This window comes from Phallusia mammillata, chromosome 4 (assembly GCF_965637545.1).
Source record: "Phallusia mammillata chromosome 4, kaPhaMamm4.hap1.1, whole genome shotgun sequence".
Classification (NCBI taxonomy): Eukaryota; Metazoa; Chordata; class Ascidiacea; order Phlebobranchia; family Ascidiidae; genus Phallusia; species Phallusia mammillata.
The window spans coordinates 26849970-26870307 of NC_137255.1; the positions used below are offsets into that span (position 1 = coordinate 26849970).

General features: G+C 38.5%; 2 protein-coding genes across 2 annotated transcripts; both read left to right on the forward strand.

Annotated features, from left to right (window-relative positions):
• The first annotated feature begins 4109 nt into the window (after positions 1 to 4109).
• LOC145223107 (alpha-amylase 1-like) lies at positions 4110 to 10471 on the forward strand. Its single transcript, XM_080089442.1, has 12 exons — positions 4110 to 4280; positions 4549 to 4658; positions 5359 to 5444; positions 6405 to 6541; positions 7235 to 7295; positions 7771 to 7941; positions 8326 to 8420; positions 8554 to 8683; positions 8898 to 8973; positions 9219 to 9349; positions 9545 to 9724; positions 10291 to 10471. The coding sequence occupies exons 1-12, from the start codon at positions 4110 to 4112 to the stop codon at positions 10431 to 10433; spliced, it is 1491 nt and encodes a 496-aa protein (XP_079945568.1). The 3' UTR covers positions 10434 to 10471.
• Positions 10472 to 13187: 2716 nt separating this feature from the next.
• On the forward strand, positions 13188 to 19733 carry LOC145222736 (alpha-amylase-like). The gene is made up of 14 exons (XM_080088925.1): positions 13188 to 13358; positions 13736 to 13845; positions 14594 to 14679; positions 15141 to 15277; positions 15372 to 15432; positions 15658 to 15831; positions 16110 to 16204; positions 16474 to 16603; positions 16730 to 16805; positions 16973 to 17103; positions 17461 to 17640; positions 17917 to 18063; positions 18783 to 18970; positions 19519 to 19733. Exons 1-14 carry the CDS (start codon positions 13188 to 13190, stop codon positions 19636 to 19638), a joined length of 1806 nt encoding a protein of 601 aa, XP_079945051.1. The 3' UTR covers positions 19639 to 19733.
• Positions 19734 to 20338: the final 605 nt, after the last annotated feature.

Genomic DNA, 20338 nt, shown 5'->3' on the forward strand with positions numbered 1-20338 from the left:
TCACGGGGTTCAGACCCAGGACGAATCCCTGATTAAAGTTTTTTATGTCTGTATATAGGTCAGGTGCGCCGAACCATTCGGCCAAGTTCCTGCCCTACTTAGTTGATCTTCGTTTTTTGCTCCGCTGCATGCACAGGTTGCCGACCCCTGGTGCAACAAGATGTCTGACAAAGTTCAACAGATGGCCGCGTCAAAATTTTCCCACACTATACCTCAACTTAAATGTCAGACAAACGCAAACGAGCGTCTGTGTTTATTTCACCTTTCCATAGCCTCTATATTTTGTCAGTCGTCAGCAAAAACTTACGTCATCAGAGTTCAGGAGTTTGATTGATAGAGAAGTAAAGTTCACAGTCGTAAAAGAGCACACAATATAGCCTCATGTACATACACGTGCAATTTTCTTCCCATAAAGAGTTTACCGTGTCTCTGGTGTCCGGAACTTTACGAGACAGCCAAGAAGAAAACAACCAACTTGACATTATTAGAGAGAAAGCTCTAAGCGTATTTCATCCCTATTAATCAGGTGGGTTTTATCTTGGCATTTAAATATTTGGGACTTGAAATTCTACTACAGTTTTGTAACCTTTTTGTGTTTATAAACAGTCATTGCTCAAACACAATAAAGTTATCGGCTTCTATAAACTTAATATCAAAAGTGTAAATAATAGTAATGGACTAACTTTTTACAACGTTAATAAACGTAGCGAAACAACAACAAAATCTGATGAAACTCAAAATTTGAGAGGTTTAACAACATGGTAAACAGGAAATGGAATGGAGTTATTGTGATAAGTTGGGACGGCCCTCTGTGATATTGCTTTTGGTTCGCGGCATGTAAAAGGTTGCCGACCTCTGGTCCTGGTGTAACAAAATGTCTGACAAAGTTCAACCGATGGCCGCGTGAAAATTTTCCCAAATTATACCTCAACTTACGTCAATAGTTAAACGTGTAGAATTTAAGTCCGATCTAAAATTGCACCGCAACTAACCCAAGTGATCAGCCCGCAGTTTGGGCGAAATTCGTGTTTTGGACATTCTTTTGAAATCGCTAAATATGCCAGCCAGGTCGAAAAAATAGGCCTATTTCTTGCTCTATCCATTCAAACAGGGTTTAGGTCAGTGGTTCCCAACCTGAGGTTCGCGGAGTCCATGGAGGCAAAAAAAGGTTTAGTATCATTATTCAACAGAAAAATATTTTTTAGTTTCTCAACCGTTTTTACAATCCTGCATAAAAGTGCATCACACCTTAATTGGGCCAAGAACTTACTTTTTGTGAGTGTTTTCCCTATTGTGACATCATAACACACATAGACAATAGACTTTATGAGACAAGCGTTGTGTCAATGTACATACATATGCCAGAAAATGTACCGATTTGTTGTGTTGACCGCTACGATACAGAAACTTCATTGAAATTGAAGAACTTTAAAGGTGAATAAAAATGCTTTTAAAGCGCAATAACGTATAATGCAAAAAAACGTGAAACATAAAAAAAACCTGCGGTAAATTAAGTTGGGGGTCCGAGACTACAAAAATGTTGAGAACCACTGGTTTAGGTGGTACGCAACGATAGAAAAAGTTGTCGGGTGGTACGCGATCCGTATAAGTTTGAGAACCACTGGTGTAGACACTAGACCAGTGGTTCCCAAACTTTTTCTTATTTTTTTCAAAACTGTCCCTTTGCCATTATTTTGAGTGCTCGCGGTCCTTGCCTAAATCTGTATTTCATAAAAACGAAAGTTGATTCCAGGATTTTAGCTGGTTATGCAAAATTGCGCAAAAAAATCATCCAAAGACAGCTTGTGACATCACAGACAAGACAAGAAGCATTACGATTGTGCGCGAACAATTGCATTTTTGATAATTGTCATGCAATAAAGGCTATTGTTTAGCAATGGAGACAGTCGATTTTTATCTCTACTTTGATTTAAACTTATTTAGTGGCACAAACTGAGAATTATAGAATTACTTCAACCGCTTCGCGGTCCCCCCAAAATTGCCTCACGGACCCCTAAAGGACCGCGGACCCCAGTTTGGGAACCGCTGCACTAGACAAACGCAAACGAGCTTCTGTGTTTATTCCCTATTTCACAGCTTCAGTATTTTCTCAAACGTCAACGCATCTTGCGTCAGTAGTTAAACGTATAAAGACGCTAGACGGCTAGAGAAACGCAAGCAAGCGTCTGTGTTTATTTCACCACTCCACAGCTTTTATATTTTCTGAAACGTCAGCAAAAACTTACGTCATCAGAGTTCAGGAGTACGACTAATAGAGAGGTAAAGTTCAGAGTGGTTAAGAAGCGTCCAATATAGCAACATGCACCTCTGGACTTTTTACCCTTACTGATATCTGGACATTTTTAAAGGTAGTCATGCAATACAGCCTGTATTTGGTGGAGAAATTTATTTAAATTAAAAAATGAGATAAATGTGCTAACGTCTAAACTGCTTAGTCCATATATAAGCGGCCTTATTGTAAGCTAAACGGGCTTGTAGTTTAGACGGCACCCAAATAAAAGCAAGTGCTGCATTAAAAACGTAGCCACTCCAGTCTCGATGCCCAAATGCGCCAACCTCACCCTCTGATGTGAGTGTCTATCACATAACGCTTGTAGTAACGGTGTAGCTGATGCGCGTCTACCATATATCCACCAATTGTAGCCTCAACTTTGTCACACTTTTCAACATCTGAACGTTTTGGAGATTGCAAACAGTAATTGCTCAAACACACAAAAATTATCTGCTTCAAAAAACTTAATATCAAAAGTGTAGATTATAGTAATGAACTGACTTTTTACAACGTTGATAAACGTAGCGAAACAACAACAAAATCTGATGAAACTCAAAATTTGAGAGTTTAACCAAAATGTTAAACAGCAAATCGAATGGAGTTAATGTGACAAGTTGGGACGGCCCGTTGTTACTTGGTTGGTCTTCGTGTTTTGCTTCGCTGCATGCAATTATAGATTGCCGACCCCTGGTGTAACAAAATGTAAGACAAAGTTCAACAGATGGCCACTTAAAAAAATTTCCAAACGACAGCGCAACTTGCGTCAATAGTTAAACGTGTAGACGTCAGACAAACGCAAACCAGCGTCTGTGTTTATTCCACCTCTCCACAGCTTTAATATAGTCTGAAACGTCAACAAAAAGCTTACGTCATCAGAGTTCAGGAGTTCGACAGATAGAGAGGTAAAGTTCAGAGTGGTTAAAAAGCACCCAATATAGCATCTCTTACATCTGCTTATTTCCCATGGTGAGCTGATTATAAATGTTGATCGAAGTTGCGCTAGGACAAGTGCCAGAGAAAATGTCGATTGTAAAAGTAGCCTATGTGAGTTTTGTGGCGTTTAATGCGATTCTGAGAATGGTTTCTTAACACTTCACTGTATAGTAATATCATTATGGCAGTTTGGTAATAAAATAAGAGGTCTTATTTCGGTATCGGTTCCGGGAATTTGATGTGACGTAACCACGTAGATAAAAGAACATGACGTCATCACGCTAATGACACAACGTTTGTAAATTAAATAACACAATTAATCGCAGGAGTTATTGTCTAGTTTTTTGAGCTGCAAAAGTATTGAGGTAATTGAACTTCGTCATCGATTGCGTAACTTTAAAATAGCATATCTTGCGAATCCCAGTATCAAGATACATAGTGTGGAACCACGAGTACGGCTTTAAAAGTACGTCTTTAGATTAGTCGGCTGATATAGTAATAGACCACGGGGTTTCCTATACAAAGACCCCTATCAACCATAGGCCTACAACTTCAGTTTACCTGTACATTGCATAACACTAAATATGCCGTTTTACACACATCCTTGGGTTTTTTTCTGAACATCTCTGCAAAGGTTAACATAACCTACAGCTTTGTGGAGATTCTGTGTTTGTTTGACAAATCAGAATTTTTGGTGGTGTCGCTAAAATACCCATTTAACATTGTACCTTCGACTCACCGTCGACTCACCTTCGACGCTCAGAAGTTGAACATCCATTTTTTAATTGCTGGTTTCTTCATACAATCTTGTGGCTATCTTTACCAAGCGAAATTAGCTTTACTATATTTGCTTCAAGCTCAGCAGACAGTATATTCGAATATAATGTGGGTGTTTATGACATTGCTGTGTCTTGTTGGGTCCTGCGCGGCCCAGTGGGACCCGAATTTCGCGCCTGGTCGGGCCGGTATCGTCCATCTGTTCGAGTGGCATTGGGACACTATTGCGGATGAGTGCGAGCAACTTCTCGGGCCAAATATGTGGGCCGGTGTACAGGTAAGATGAGAGGAATGTTCATACCAGTATTTTAAGTAGTAAACTTTAATCGGTGGCAATTTTAAAACGCAAACTGGAAAACCTATGTTTATCAATCCTTTAAATACAACTTTTATGTGCCAGTCGGGCAGAAAAATTCATGCATCTTTTCTTTCCCGACAAACGTGAAAATAACATGGCTTCACGGTTTAAAGTTGATTTGTTTTCTTGATCGTGCAATCTCGAATTTTTTTTTCAATAAATTAACAAAGTGCTCGTTTTATATCAGATATCGCCTCCTACTGAGAACCGCATCATTGATGGCCGTCCCTGGTGGGAAAGATACCAACCTATCTCATATACTTTGAGCACAAGATCTGGAGACCGGCAAGCCCTTGCGTGAGTTATACACTGTTAAGTTTGTTTTATATTTTGAAGTATAATGTTATTTGTTTTTCGTCGTTGTCCTGTCGCACAGCCTACAACGGTGATGTAAGAGTGACTTTTCTCCGATCTGACGCAAATTTACCACAGTTGCAATCATTTTTGCAATGGTTTTGAACAGTGTGGTCCAACTTTATTTTGTTGCGGGCGATTAAAAATCGTTAGCTTACACCGGGGGCCTGTGTCCAACACTTCAGTTAAAACTTTTTTTCTTGCACAAACGCGATTAGAGTGAATATACACCGTTTTCAAACATATAGATGATTTTCTTTTTACATAGTTTTATACCAAGTAGCAGCGTTCAAAACATTCCGTTTCTACTCTACGGCGCAAAAATACCCAACCAGTTTGTTAGCAATTAAGGCTGATCGTCAGACTGTTCAGCTCGATCTGTGCATCGAGGTTTTTTTTTTCCAGGGCATTATATATATATATATATGCGATAAACCTATTTCTTTATCAGTGATACAGAAACAAAAACAACCAAACACTTGGCGGCCTTTGGTGAAATAAAGATCTGCGATGCGGCCGCCATAGTAAAACGGTTGTGCACCCAGATTTAAAGTGTTGCGTTTGTGTTGTTTACAACTTGAATATGTTTTATTGAATGTATTGCTATATTACTATGTGCTTATAATGTGTCCTGTGGTTTCAGGAACATGGTTCAACGTTGCAATGCCGTTGGTGTGAAAATCTATGCCGATGTTGTAATCAACCACATGTGCGGTGCTGGCGGAACTGGTCAGTTTTTGTAACGTTGCGCATTTAAGCGTCTTGTACATTGTAAAAACTTGCACTAAACGGGTTCTTTTTGTTTAATTTCGCAAGTCGGGACGAACTTTTGGTGTCGGGTTTGACAGGGTTAACGCTAAAGTCAGAATAAACGGTTTTTATTTGTGTCGCAATTACATCAAAGGCTTCGCTTCAAATAAATTTCAGCTTAAAACAAATGAACATGATAAAGAAAAACGTGTAGTGTAGTTTGCAACTTAAATGCAATGCAAGTAATTTTGCCCTAGTACGAACAGCTATGTAGAAAAAATTTGTCAATTTCCACTCGGAACAACCCTCAGTTCTTTTGTTCATTACAGGGATACGAATGCAACTTAAATCTTTTACCATTAAAGAAATGTCCATAGAAAGAAAATGAGTACCCGATTTTACACAACATGGCACTACAGAGCTTCATATCTTAGAATAAAAACACCTTCTCCTATAAGATTATATTTCATATGTTTTTCAAAAATATTGGTCAAATCACTTGATTCTCAAGAACTCACAGTACCCAGGTTTGCTATTTTCCAGGAAGAAACGCACGCAAATTTCCGTTATATACAGACATAAAAAACCTTGATCGGGATTCGTCCCCGGGAGCGTCCTGGGTTCGAACCCCGTGAACCTATACCTGGGTTCGAACCCCGTGAATCTTTTTTTCACGGGGTACAAACCCAGGTCAGTCCCGGGGACGAATCCCGATTTTTTTAATGTCTGTATGTGGGTCAGGCGCGCTAGACCTTTCGGCCAAGTTCCTGCCCAACCTATACCAGCCTCACTGCTATTTTAAATAACTGCACACTTTACGCCATCTACTGGTATTTAGCAAAGCTTTTCTACTGTGAGTTATTACGTTACTCTACCTCTAGGAGTAAGACGTGATAATTTTTCGACCTTCAATCTTTCATTAAAATCAATTCATTTTAGGCACAGGAACTGGTGGAACATATTTCAATGCGGACACTGAAGACTTTCCTGGAGTTCCATATTCCAGTGCAGATTTTAATGACGCAAATTGTACATCTTCTTCTGGTAACATCGAGGACTACCAAGATGCCGCAGAAGTGTGTTTTGTTTTGCTTTCTTTGTGGGATTTGAACTCTTGACAGCGGAAGTTAAATTCAACAAAATTTATTCGGGTTCAAGTCTATAGAGCTCTTCTGGCAAAAGTATTTTTATTCCGACGTTTCGACGTCCTATACAGGTCGTCTTCATCAGGGTAAATAACACTGAATGCAACTAGAACAGTGCACGATAAACAAAGGAAAAAAATAATGAAACGCAAGCACGTCACAACGCAACGAAAACACCGCGCGATAACGAATGATTGGGCCTCTAATCTTTGAGCAGGTGCCTGTAGCACGCTGAAAGCATCACGTCTGTTTTGATGTTCATTGTGTTGCCCCGTTGGTGAATATTCCATGACTCAAGAAATAGTCTTTTCCTGTAGTCAGGCTCCCGGGCCACAACAGACGCCGCATTGAAATCAATACGGTGGCCTTGTGATACTGCGTGATTGGAAAGGGCTTATTTATTTATTCGGGTTGTTTTCTATTTTGAATACGGACTCAAATGCACTTATTTTTTCACGCAATTGTGATCTCTGTGTTCTGTTTTATTACAAAAAGAACACAAAGCTACACTGAATCCAGACCTCAACGCAAAAAATATGGCATTTGCAGTTTTTGTAACTGATTTTAACATAAATTACAGTACAGTGTTGTGAGGGTAAAGAATAAAATCCTCTTTTTTCACAGGTACGAAACTGTCGACTTTATGGCCTTCTTGATCTCAATCAAGGATCAGATGAAGTGAGAGGTAAAATACAGTTTCGCAAATATTTTATTATGTATACATTTAACACGTTAATGATTGTAGGGTACGTGCTGGAATGAACTCTAAATATGACCCATTTGGTGGGTAAAATATTTCTTTAAGTACCATACGATACACCAAAATGACTGTAATACGGACGGACACCAAATAAATGTAATACAGACGGACACCAAATGACTGTAATTTATTGATATAAGTTAGACCGTTTTCTTACCGAACGGTCTAAAAGCTCGAGTCAAATAACCTTGGGTGGGTCATAGTTTTTGACAAATCTCATTTCAGTACCGGTAAAGTGAACACAGATCAATGTTCCTGGCATTGATAAGAAAGGGAATCTTCTCACAAGAATTCTTGTGAGTGGTCGGTAACTACATGGAACTGGCATGCACTGCATTTATCATCATTTTGGTAAAGATCGGTCCGAAAAAACGCACTTTCATATTTTGATTTTACTTAGGCAAGATGGTAAACTTCATGAACGACCTCATCTCGTTGGGTGTAGCCGGTTTCCGAATGGATGCATCCAAACACATGTGGCCTACTGACCTTGAAGCAATCTTTAAGTCTCTCAATAAACTTCCAGATGGCTCAACACCATTTATTTACCAGGAGGTCATTGATCAAGAGAGTAAGAATTGTGTATTTAATTTTACGTTTTTCAAGGTGGTTTTTGACGCATCAGGATGCTGTACAAACATTTGGCGCAAAGAAATTTGAACTTTTCGAAATGGTAAAATTAAAATCATGGAGATCATAAAACATAGAAAATCAATGTGCCGACACAATGATAAGTTGGCTGGAGTGCCGTAGCCTGACAACGTCGGCCTGTACGGACAAATCTGTTTGATGCACAACTGGGCACGAAAATTGCATCCACTATGGTCATGCAACTGTTTGACAATCAAAATACACTGTCTATAGCTTACTTATCAATTATAAATGCCTCCATATATATTGATATTTCAAACTCATCACATGTCGAACTTATTTAACTGAAGCTGTATGTCTCCAGGTGAACCAGTGTCCGCATCCGAATATTACTATCTCGGAAGAGTAACAGAGTTCGAGTACGGATATAATTTGGCCAGCAACCTTAACAACATTCAGGTCAAAGCATATCTTCAAAACTTTGTTGGATAAACGCTGATTCACAAAAACAAACTGACAACAACATCATTTATTAACCTGTTTAATGAACAATTCCTTGTAACTTTTAACTGGAAATTTTGGTCTGTTTCAGGTTTTGCAAAACTTCGGCGAGGCTTGGGGTATGATGCCTGATATGAACGCCCTTGTCTTCCTCAATAACCATGACAACCAGAGAGGACATGGCGCAGGAGGAGATGTTATCACCTTCGAAGACCCATACGGTGAATGATCAACAATATTGGTAGATCCAATAAATCGTAAGGATGTGATATTGGTTAGGAAAGAGACATTTTATTTTTAGCATTAAAACTACTATTACATCTGTTCAGACCGCATTGAATTAAGCGACGCTATGTCCTTGAGCACTTAGGATAAGTTAACAAAATCAAGAGAAACAATTTGACACATATGATCTTTTTATATACACCTCACCAGACCTTAAGATCTTCACTGCTTACATGATGGCTTGGCCGTATGGAGTTCCTAGAGTGATGTCCAGCTATTACTTCAGGTAAAACTAATTGTAAACCACATGTGGTTTTTCATTTTTTATGGTAATTATCAGTCAAAACAAATCGTCAGAAACTCGTATGTGACTTCATATTAATGGGATTTGGGTAAACAGACGCACTTTTTTTACAAACGGCGAAGTTATGCCGCATTTGGTCAAACAATTGCTACCAAAAAGTAGGGTTCACAATTTCAATTTCAAGCATACCTTTCATGTCTATTTGATATCACATATTTGTTGCCCAGCAACTCGGATCAAGGTCCACCGCCAAACCAGCGAAGTGTAAATGCTGATGGAACTTGTGGCAATGGATGGGTTTGCGAACACAGATGGAGACAAATCAAGAACATGGCTGCATTTGCTGCCGCTGCTGCAGGTAAGATGGCAATTTTATCGCAGAGGTAAAAATGATTGTTGGATGAGTTCATGCAGTCAAAATAAATCAATTTTTTCGTAAAATCTCTTTTGTAGCAGTTATTTCTTATGACGTTGATAACAACGTTATGATGCCACCATGCACATTTGAAGTCTCTCAGTTATCTTTTAGGTCAAAACAAACATTTTTCTTCAGGGCAACCTGTAACCAATTGGTGGAGCGCAATAGACCAGATTGCATTTTCCCGCGGCAACAAGGCTTTCCTCGCCATCAACAAGGCTTCGGCAACGTTGAGCCGATCTTTCCAGACCGGAATGCCAGCTGGAGAATATTGCAATGTTAACTCTGGCGATTTTGTCAACAATGCTTGCACAGGTAATGGAAACCTGACAATAAAATTAACCTATGCGCTATCAAGACACAAAATGTAGATGGAAATTGTCCAAAGAAACATGATTTCTTATTAAATGTTTGTTAAAGTTCAAAAATGTAAACTACACTGCCATATCCATATTGCAAAACAGTTGCCACTACTTTATGTCAGTTTCAGTTTTTAACAAACACAACTTATGCTCTTCTCGGTGTTAGAAGACAAAACAACCCAATGGCACTAAACATTTACTCCGCGTAAAGGCACATTTTGCGAATCTTATAACAGCTATAAGATTCGCAAAATGTGCCTTTATAGCTACACAAAGAGTCCTTAAATTAACCACCATGTAAAGCAATGGTTAATAATGTTAACCCGCAATGAAAGGAAAAGGTCATAAAATTGATAAAAAATATGATGTAATTACCCCTGCAAAATGTCAAATTACCCTTTTTGGGATAATCACCCAAAGGTTAAGAACCACTGATAATAGACAAAGAGGCCAAGAGGATGGGAAAATTATTCAACATGGAAGTTAAAATTTTATGGTAAACATTTTTGTGGTAAACAGGTTCTTGTGTTAGCGTCGATGGATCAGGCTTCGCATCAATAAGCATTCCACCATCATCTGATCCTGTCGTGGCCATTCACGTTAACGCTCCTTGCAACTGCCCGAGCGGAGATTGCTCGTCCAATGTTGTACCACTTAGCTAAGTGCTGGAATAAAGGATGCGGAATTTCATGGTGTTTCTATCCTGTATAGAAATCTTAAATAAATAAAATGAAGTTGACATGAAAATCGTTTTCAGCTTTTTAGACAGAACGCAGTGTTGACAAAATTTAGAACTTTTTAGAACTTAAAGTTCAATAAACTTATATAAAATTAAAAATTTAAGCAAAGAAATGGAATTTGCAGAGTTTTGGGGGTTGGGATAAAATACAAAAGATTTTTTAATCAGATTGCTCAGGTCCTAAACCTAGAGCACTGAGGTCTTAATTCACTAAATCTGTTATTAATCAAACGACCGACATAAACAAAAATTAAGAAAACCCGTAACAACCTTATCTGAATGTACAGGACGCTAAAGTCATCCAAGTCGCAGTATTGGTAAATTGACACTTAAATGACTGCAAGCAAGAGGAAATGTATATTTAGCCATAATTTGTTTGCATTGTTCACGCTTTAAACAAAATGTCACATAAGCAGTTTATTTTGTCAACGCGACTGGCAGACACTTTAAACCAGGGGTTCTTAACCTGGGGTGCACGCACCCCCAAGGGGTGCGAGAACTGTTCCTAGGGGGTGCGGAGATGCTGAATCATTAAGGTTGGTTAGGTCTATTCTATTTAAGCAATTACAGAAGGGGGTGCGAAAATTGGTTAGTGATTTGAAAGCGGTGCAGCAAGGAAAAAAGGTTAAGAACCACTGCTTTAAACAGAACGGTGGAAACATTCTTGGCCACGTGGCCGCAGCAGATAAGACCGCAGACTAACGACAAACATTATCGACCACTGATGTGAATTTCTGCACATGTCAGTGTCAATAGTTTTTGCGACATCAGCAAACTTACATCACCGGGTTCAAGCGGTGCATCGAGTCACAAACAAAAAATTGACGCAAGCACTAGTGCAACAGTGCCCTCCTGTGGAAATATTCACTGCAAATAGAACACTGATAGCTGTGGACATCCGACCAGCAGTATTTCATAATAAAAACGACATATTTTGTGGCACATTGTCACTGAAAATAGAATACTGACTGCCGTGTTCATCCGACAACACAGATTTCTTTATAAAAGCGACATACTATCTTTAGCAAGCTAATTTAAGTTAGGTACAGTACATAAATGTAGTAATCCTGTCATAAAAAGGCTTACACGTTTATATGCTTGTACGCGTCAAACAAATAAATTTACTTTAAAACACCAGGTTTAGTTTTGTCCGCACAAAAACACACTTCACTGAAAACACATCTTCTGTTTAGTTTGGACTATTTTACTATTACGGGAATTAGCTATAATTGGCTAAAACAATACTTATCTAATGTTTTGTCCATCAGGTTGCATAATTGATAAAGTTCAACTGGTGAAAAATTATAACTTGACCGCATGGTCCAGGAAGCCCAAACATATACAGACACAAAAAACTGATCGAAACTCGTCCGCGGAATTTCGTGTGTCCAAACCCCGTAAAAAACTCGTACTAAACTTTTATGTAATTGCGAATATGATCACTATTATGCACATTTGAATAAATATGTGTACGTCACGTAATAGATGTAAAAATGTTACGTGTACGTTGCAGCTGTTTGGCATGGCTATATCAGTGCTCTTCAACCCTAGGGTGCACCAAAATATGTATAGGGTGCACCAGTACGAAAGTGTATACAAGGGTGCACCACACTAAAAAAGATGTAGGTTTCAACTGATGTATAAATGAACCTTTGTATTTGTTTAAAATGTTCATGTCTAACACTTTCAGTGCGGATTGACGTTAATTTACGTCAAAAGTTTTGATCAGTGTGTAAAACTTCGGTTGCTCCGCTCGGTTTAATTGACTTGATGATATGCACAATGATTTTTCATATCGCTTTTTACCTCAGTTTACCTTTTAAGTAAACAGGGTGCATGAGTTGGTCACAACAACTTTAGGGGTTCACCACACTAAAAAAGGTTGAAGAGCACTGGGCTATATTTCCAGTAACTATTGTGCAATATAGTGTGTACCTTTATATTCAACAAAATAACAAAACTCGAGAAGCTTAAGTCAACAATGATCAGGCAGAAATGAAAAGCACAAACAAAGAGCACCCAAAATAGCATCATGCACATCTGCTTAATTCCCATCGTTCGCTGCGTATAAATGTTGATCAAGCGTTGCGCAAGGGCAAACGCCAGGATAAAGTTTTCTTTGCGACACGATACGAATATTTTAGATATTTATTCGACTTTTTTGAGACAAATGTGATCATAAAAAAAGGTTGAAAATGTAGTAAACCTAACAATTGCAGGTATGATTGGAGAACCGACCAGTGACTAGCTTGTAGTCGGACAAACGTCCAGGTTTTTCAAACTAAGCTAATACAGCAAACTAAACTGCCCAAAGAACATTAGTTTCAGTGAAAATAAGTTTTCCATTAAGATATGAAGTGTAGACTTTGTGCCTTTTTTGTTTCATAATATGTTTTTATCAATAACATTAAAAAAGCCTGACCTAAAGGTTTACACAAGTTTTTTATACTTAGTTAGACGTTTTCGCAGGTTATTTTGACATCGGTTTACTAAACAAAAAAATACGTATAAGTTAAGCAACCCAAATAAGCACGTTGAAACAATAAATCAGTCTTTAACAGATGCGCTACCTAATCTTGCACGACGTTTTTTACAATAACGGCGTTCATGTGAGCTACCACATGTATAACCTTATTACCCGATACAGAAAGCGCGCCCAGCAGTGTATTCGAATATAATGTGGGTGTTTTTGACTTTGTTGTGTCTTGTTGGGTCCTGCACCGCCCAGTGGGACCCAAACTTCGCGCCTGGTCGGGCCGGTATCGTCCATCTGTTCGAATGGCATTGGGACACTATTGCGGATGAGTGCGAGCAACTTCTCGGGCCAAACATGTGGGCCGGTGTACAGGTAAGATGAGAGGAACGGTAATGATAGAGTTTTCACTTAGTAATATTAGTGAAATATATTAATTTAGGGAAAATGTCATGCAGAAACATTTTACAACATTTATACATATTCCCAGCCTCATAAACACATCAGGAAACGTCTTTTTATTCTTATAAGATACCGACAAGCCATAAGTAGTATTAAAACGTCATGTTTTTTGCAAACATATTGGTTTGTCCGTGTTTTGTCAAAATTTTAAAAACTGTCTATGGCGTATCCACCTAAGTTTTTGTTCTTATATTAACGACATAAATAAGGTTTGTGTCTTTTCCTGCATTTTTCGTATTTTGATTGGGCTCGAGGCAGAATAAAATATTCGCTTGATTGGTTTACATCAGATATCGCCACCTAGCGAGAACCGCATCGTGGATAGCCGTCCCTGGTGGGAAAGATACCAACCTATCTCATATGTTCTAAGCACAAGATCTGGCGACAGAGCAGCCCTTCAGTAAGTTACACGAAATTCATTCCAATATAAAATCAAAAGGTGTGTAATTTAGATAATCCAACTAGTTGGCTTGTGTTTACAATTCGTTTTGCTTTTTTACGGGGTTCGAACCCAGAAACCATTGAGGAAAAATTCCGATTACTTTTTTAATGTCTGAATAAGGGTGAGGCGCCTTTGACAATTCGACATTAATTTTACGTTGATACATGAAGTTAGTCTTTAACAGGTGCGCTACCAAATCTTTTCAATATTTTTTTCCTATCACGACTCTTTTTTCAATAACTGCGTCTTTGCAAGATCTGGATCAGGCGTCTTCGACCATTCGTACACAACTCTACGTTAATGTGTTGTAATTAGTGATGCACCGGCCGAAACCGAACTTTTTTATTGCATGGAATTAAGGCCTTAAATTTCACTTACGCCCATACGAAACATTATTAATTAACTTTTTGTTGTATCTATGAAATACCAGCCACGTTGTCTGCAAAATATTAGATGTTTAGCAAAGTTTACCCAGTGTGAAAGTGATTTTAGTTTGTCAAAATTGAGTTCACTCGCATCAACAACACAAGGTTCAGTTGAAAACATCTAAAAAACGGGGATTTTAGGTTCGGCCTGATTCGGCCGAAATTATTCAGCCTCATGGCCGAATATTCGGTTTCGGCCCGAACCTTTTTAGGCGGGTTCGGTGCATCACTAGTTGTAATCGCTTACCCACGTGGTTACAGACTATATAATGTCGTTTCAGGAACATGGTGGATCGTTGCAACGCCGTTGGGGTGAAAATCTATGCCGATATTGTTGTCAATCACATGTGTGGTGGAGGAGGCACTGGTAAGTTTTAATATTTATCCTTCTCTGCAACGAGGTATCTCCATTACTTTACCATCGTTACTCTGCCGAGGATAACACAACAGGATTGATTCACCCTTTTAAAAAACTGAAAATAACAAACCGTAACGTCAAAAAATGATGACGTAATAAAAATAGAAAAAGATAATTTTAGTACTCTTTTAGGGGTAATTTTTACAGGTTAAGCACAAAAAAGCACTAATCTAACCGCTAATCCACCAACACCCAAACATAATATTGTTGAACCAATTGTCATGAAAGCAGAAAGCAGATTTCATCAAATGTGTATATCTTTAACTTGACGTTTTGCGATAAACGAAAGTTGGTCAAAACATTTAAACTGGCCTGTGTATGTAACTCTTAACCATAAACCGGCCAAAGACTTAACCAACACTAAACTTTTGACTTTGCACCTTTTGGCACAAATCGATTTGTGTTTCCAGGCACAGGAACTGGTGGAACTTATTTCGATGCAAACACCGAAGACTTTCCTGGAGTTCCATTCTCCTCCATGGATTTCAACGACGGAAATTGTTACACCTCGTCTGGTAACATTGAAAACTACCAAGATGCCAACCAAGTATGTGTTGTTGTGTTGCTAATGACGTATGAATCTTAATCATTTGCAATCGCAGGTGTTTGCATTACAGAAAAATGCTTAATTTTGTTTGTAGGTGCGAAACTGTCGTCTTGTCAACCTTCTTGATCTCAACCAGAGCAAAGATTACGTGAGAGGTAAAATGCTTCTTTGTTATTTAAGGAACCGAAAATAGTCGTTTATATTCATAATGATTATTAATGGCGAATGGGAATAGAGCCCTGCAAAGCATTTCAACTAAAAATATTGAATCTGTTGTGTTGATCTTTGTGTATATAGGGTACTAAACAAAAGATGAAATAGTTTAGTGCTTGTGTGTTGATAAGTTGATTATTACAATAAATAATTGTTTGTTTGTTCAGGCAAGATTATTGATTTCATGAACGACCTAACTTCACTGGGCATCGCTGGTTTTCGCGTGGATGCATGCAAACATATGTGGCCTGGGGATTTGGACGCAATTTTTAGCTCCCTCAACAACCTACCTGGTTCAAGCTCAAAACCGTTTATATATTCGGAAGTTATTGACCAAGGAGGTTTGGACCATGATTAAGTTGCTTTTTTCAGAATAAGTTTTCTTATTTCACTGCATTTATGTATGATGTTATGGCTGCTTTAATACTGATTTGCAAACTTTCAAGAATAACACCGCCTTGATTTTTTAGGTAAATATGGCTCGCAAATGCGACCAATGCAAAGCAGTATTATATATGTGGTAAATGAACTTTATAATACTAATACTTCGGCCTTTAGTCAAATCAGCGCACAAATCTATTCCCAAAAAACGCATTCAACTCAAGATTATTTTGGTCAGGCGAGCCGATTACAGCTTCTGAATACTTCTATCTCGGGAGAGTAACAGAGTTTAACTACGGAATCAATTTGGGCAACAACAAAAACTCGATTCAGGTAATTAAAAAAGTTTAAACAGAGGTAAAATGCTTATGTTTTGACTAATTAATTGTAATTCTTCATTGGTCCTAAGACCCTATTATACACACAGGTAGTGGTAATGCTGCAAACAAAAAACAATAAGCTAGGTTTAATGGAACTAAACCAAAGCATCTCGCAATTAATCATATTAAGTTAATAGTTAATGTGTGTGTTGATCAAAAAAATCTTCCGCTAAAAGGCCACGAGTTGTTTTTGTTTAAATATTGTATTTAAACTCTTTACAGAACCTGGGCAACTTTGGCGAGGCATGGGGCATGATGCCCGATGGAAACGCTCTAGTCTTCCTCAATAACCATGACAACCAGAGGGGTCACGGTGGAGGTGGCAGTCTTATTACCTTTGACGATCCATACAGTAAGATTTTAGCCACAATGGCAAAAAAACTGATATTTTTTATTTGGCCCAAATCTGACTAAGAGTAGCTATGAAGAGAAATTTTCTCGTAGATCAAACAAATCGTTTTTATGTGACACTTTTCAGACCTTAAGATCTTCTCTGCTTACATGATGGCCTGGCCGTATGGAGTTCCTAGAGTGATGTCCAGCTATTACTTTGAGTACAAATATTTCTGTATTTATGTTGCCATAAAACGGTTTAGCAGTTACTGTGTCAGTAAGCCTAGAATTTAAGTTGTTATACTTAACGCCAGTTCAATCATATTCCAGGACCTGACAAAGTTGACATAAGTTGATTTAGAAACCCACAACTATATTTGTTCCGTAGCAATTCGGATCAAGGTCCTCCTGCCAACCAGCGAAGCATAAATGCTGACGGGAGTTGTGGCAATGGATGGGTTTGCGAACACAGATGGAGGCAAATCAAGAACATGGCTGCCTTTGCTGCCGCTGCTGCAGGTAAGATGACAATTTTACATCATTAAATTAAAAAACCTACAGATGGAGCTACAGCAAACTTAGGTTAATCCGGACCCGTTTGGACCAAAACATTTAACAGGATAACGCGAGTATCCGGATTGGCCGATGTCGATTAGTTTAAGTCTTACCACATTAAAAATCATTTGTATCTCGAGTTTTGCCTGAATTAGGCGAAGATCCAGATTAACCATATCCAGTTTAACAGCAGTTTGCTGTATATACACTTCTACCATGAAGCTAACTACATCTTGTTTAACGTAACTGTGACCACTACTCATTATGATGGCATTTGGGTGTAATTGAAGACACCGCAAACCTTTTTTTTTCTTTTTTCAGGCCAACCTGTAAGTAACTGGTGGCAAGGTAACAACCAAATTGCATTTTCCCGTGGAAACAAGGCCTTCATCGCCATCAACAAGGATTATGGAACAATGAGTGGAACTTTTCAGACCGGAATGCCAGCTGGAGAATATTGCAATGTTAACTCTGGGGATTTTGTCAACAACGCATGCTCAGGTACTGAAGTTTTGTAATTATTTGGGACATTTTACTTTAAGTTTAAACGGATGAGGTACAAACTATCATCTACAATCTGCATCGCTTAGTCATGATCCACCAGTTGTACCATACACTAGTTTGCGATCCATAACGTTTAAACGTTGCACAGCTATTTCCGGCTTAATTGTTGTTTGTTAAGTTTAATTGTGACGCTATACTCTTTCACCAAGCGAAATAAACTCAACAAATCATGTATTTATCTCTGACGAATGCTTACATTTGTATGATCAACAGGATCTTGCGTGAGCGTAGACGGCAACGGCTACGCATCATTGAACATCCCACAATCGGATGATCCAGTCGTGGCCATCCATGTTAACGCTCCTTGCAACTGCCCAACCGGAGATTGTTCGTCCAGCACTGCACCGCCCACTGGTGGAGGTAAATAGTTTACCAATTTCAAAACAGAAACCACGGTTTTAATGCAAGCAATTAAATCCCAAAAATATTGCAATTTTAACAGTTTTGCGCCAGCACTCTCCGAGCTTCAATTGAAATTGTTTGTATGCCATGTGTACAGTGACTTATATTATGTAAATAAGCTGTAGCAATGGACATGATATCAATATCTTTGTAAACAATAAATGTGATGCATACATACATTAACACAAATCTGTCCTTGCCACATTTACAACAGAGAATCAGTCTATGAACTAATTGTTTCCAAACTGACCAACATCCGTTTTGAATCCACATCCATACCCTCTAATTTGTACCCCAAGTGGGTACATGTATCTCTGGGTAAAACCACCAAGGGTATGAAACTCACACGTGAAGAGATTTTTCATGACAAGCCAAACGATGTGCTAATTCATGTTTATCTGTTTTTTGAAAAAAAAAATTAAGCATTCCTTTTTTAAACATTAATTGATAGTTTTCAGTTCGTTATGATGTAAGTTTCAAAAGGAGTCTACATGCACGATTCTGTCTTTTTTTTATTTTTTTAATAACATTTAAATAAACTGACACAACACCACGATATTTCACACACGCACAAACTGTCAACATGCGTCGTTAATAAGGTAGCCGACTCCTGCCCTAGACTATGCAGACCTGGCCAGCATATCAAACGTTAACAACAAACATTACTAAACACGCAGGAACCTGTACCGACTGCGGATCTTGCACTCAAAAAACTGACTGTGGTTTCATGGGAGTCACCGAGTCGGAATGCGAAAGCAGTGGTTGCTTATGGTGTCCTACCACTGAGGGCAGCACAGATCCGTGGTGTGTATACAGAACTTCAACCGATGGTGGCCCTGATGGATCTCCAAGTTGCATCGTCGATGTAAGTTACCGTATTTATTTATGGCTTATAAAGTTTTTTACCCGACAGTTTGTGCGGCTTACAATCGAGGGCGGCTTCCGTTTTATTATCATAGCGATTTTATTTTCACACCCCTTCTTTATATTTTGTTTCGCGTTCAAATTTCGTTTGTATGTGGCTTTGCACGTCAACATACGCTCTGCTGGGTAGAATTATTTGCATGACTGACAATTGTTGACAAATAGTTCTACCATGTAGCAGCAGAAAAAAAATATTATGAAACACTAGTACCTAAGCATCACAGCACACGGCTTACAATCGAGGGCGGCTTACATAAATATTTTTACACCTTAGCATGCGGCTTACATCAGAGGGCGGCTTATAATCGAGTAAATACAGACACTCGCTGACACAACAGCTATGTAGGTGACCCATAGTGCCCATGTAGTCTGATTTGGATTCAGCTAATTTAGTAGTTGGTTTAAATTTAGACTAGACGGTAAAACCAATGTATGGTCAAAATATTACCTTGTCCAAAGGAAACTTGATTTTACATTTATTTGCATCAGGATTCGTCCAAGCAAGACTGTGGTTTTCTTGGCACCACTGCAGCTGAGTGCGAATCTGACGGATGCTGTTGGGCAGAATCGAACACCAGCGGAACTCCTTGGTGCTTCTATCCCGCATAGAAATCGTACTTAAATAAAATGGAGATCCCATGAAAGTCGTTGCGATTTTTGTCAGACCAAGAAAATATTTGTAAACAAAACTAAAGGAATTTAATCGACAAAATTTAAAACTAGACGTAATAAAGTGATTCGTTTGGCAGGATATAGTTTGACCCTGGAACTTCTGGAAGTTATTATTCCTTTCATACGAGGAACCCAGAAACTGGGTATGTCTTTTGCAGACGCCAGAAGAATAAAATATCTTCTTGCTTGTAAAATACCTTGTTAATTCACAATTAAAACGGCAAAATTATGAATGGCTTGAAATTTTAGTTTTTTAAAATTGAAAAAGAAGGCCTAATTATGGTATTTGTTATGTTGACGTAATAAAATGTGACAGTTATCAAAGTTCGTTTTAAATGCGCGCTATTATTGGTGATTGCCATTTGGTGTGCAAGTACAGCTGCATCCATCAATCGGTAAGTTTACCTTATAATTAAGTTCTGAAAGCCTAAAACCGCAAGAAAAGTTCGGAAAGCGACAAAAAAAACTGAGAACCACAGGTCTGGAAATTAAAGTAGTACCGTATGTGGATCAATATATTTTTTGTTTGCTTTCTCTTTCGGGTGGTCATTTTTATCTTAATTCAGGCGTCGTTCATACCCGTTGCCAAATTTTGACTCGCGATCAAACCGTAATTAAAAGTGTACGTTTATTTCTG

Bases quoted from the DNA above. Each gene is read 5' to 3' on its own strand.
- LOC145222736 (XM_080088925.1), top strand. From the start codon at position 13,188: ATGTGGGTGTTTTTGACTTTGTTGTGTCTTGTTGGGTCCTGCACCGCC. The intron at 15,278-15,371 runs GTATGTGTTGTT...TTTTGTTTGTAG, and splicing joins ACTACCAAGATGCCAACCAA to GTGCGAAACTGTCGTCTTGT. The intron at 16,205-16,473 runs GTAATTAAAAAA...AACTCTTTACAG, and splicing joins ACAACAAAAACTCGATTCAG to AACCTGGGCAACTTTGGCGA.
- LOC145223107 (XM_080089442.1), top strand. From the start codon at position 4,110: ATGTGGGTGTTTATGACATTGCTGTGTCTTGTTGGGTCCTGCGCGGCC. The intron at 4,281-4,548 runs GTAAGATGAGAG...GTTTTATATCAG, and splicing joins ATATGTGGGCCGGTGTACAG to ATATCGCCTCCTACTGAGAA. The intron at 9,725-10,290 runs GTAATGGAAACC...TGTGGTAAACAG, and splicing joins TGTCAACAATGCTTGCACAG to GTTCTTGTGTTAGCGTCGAT.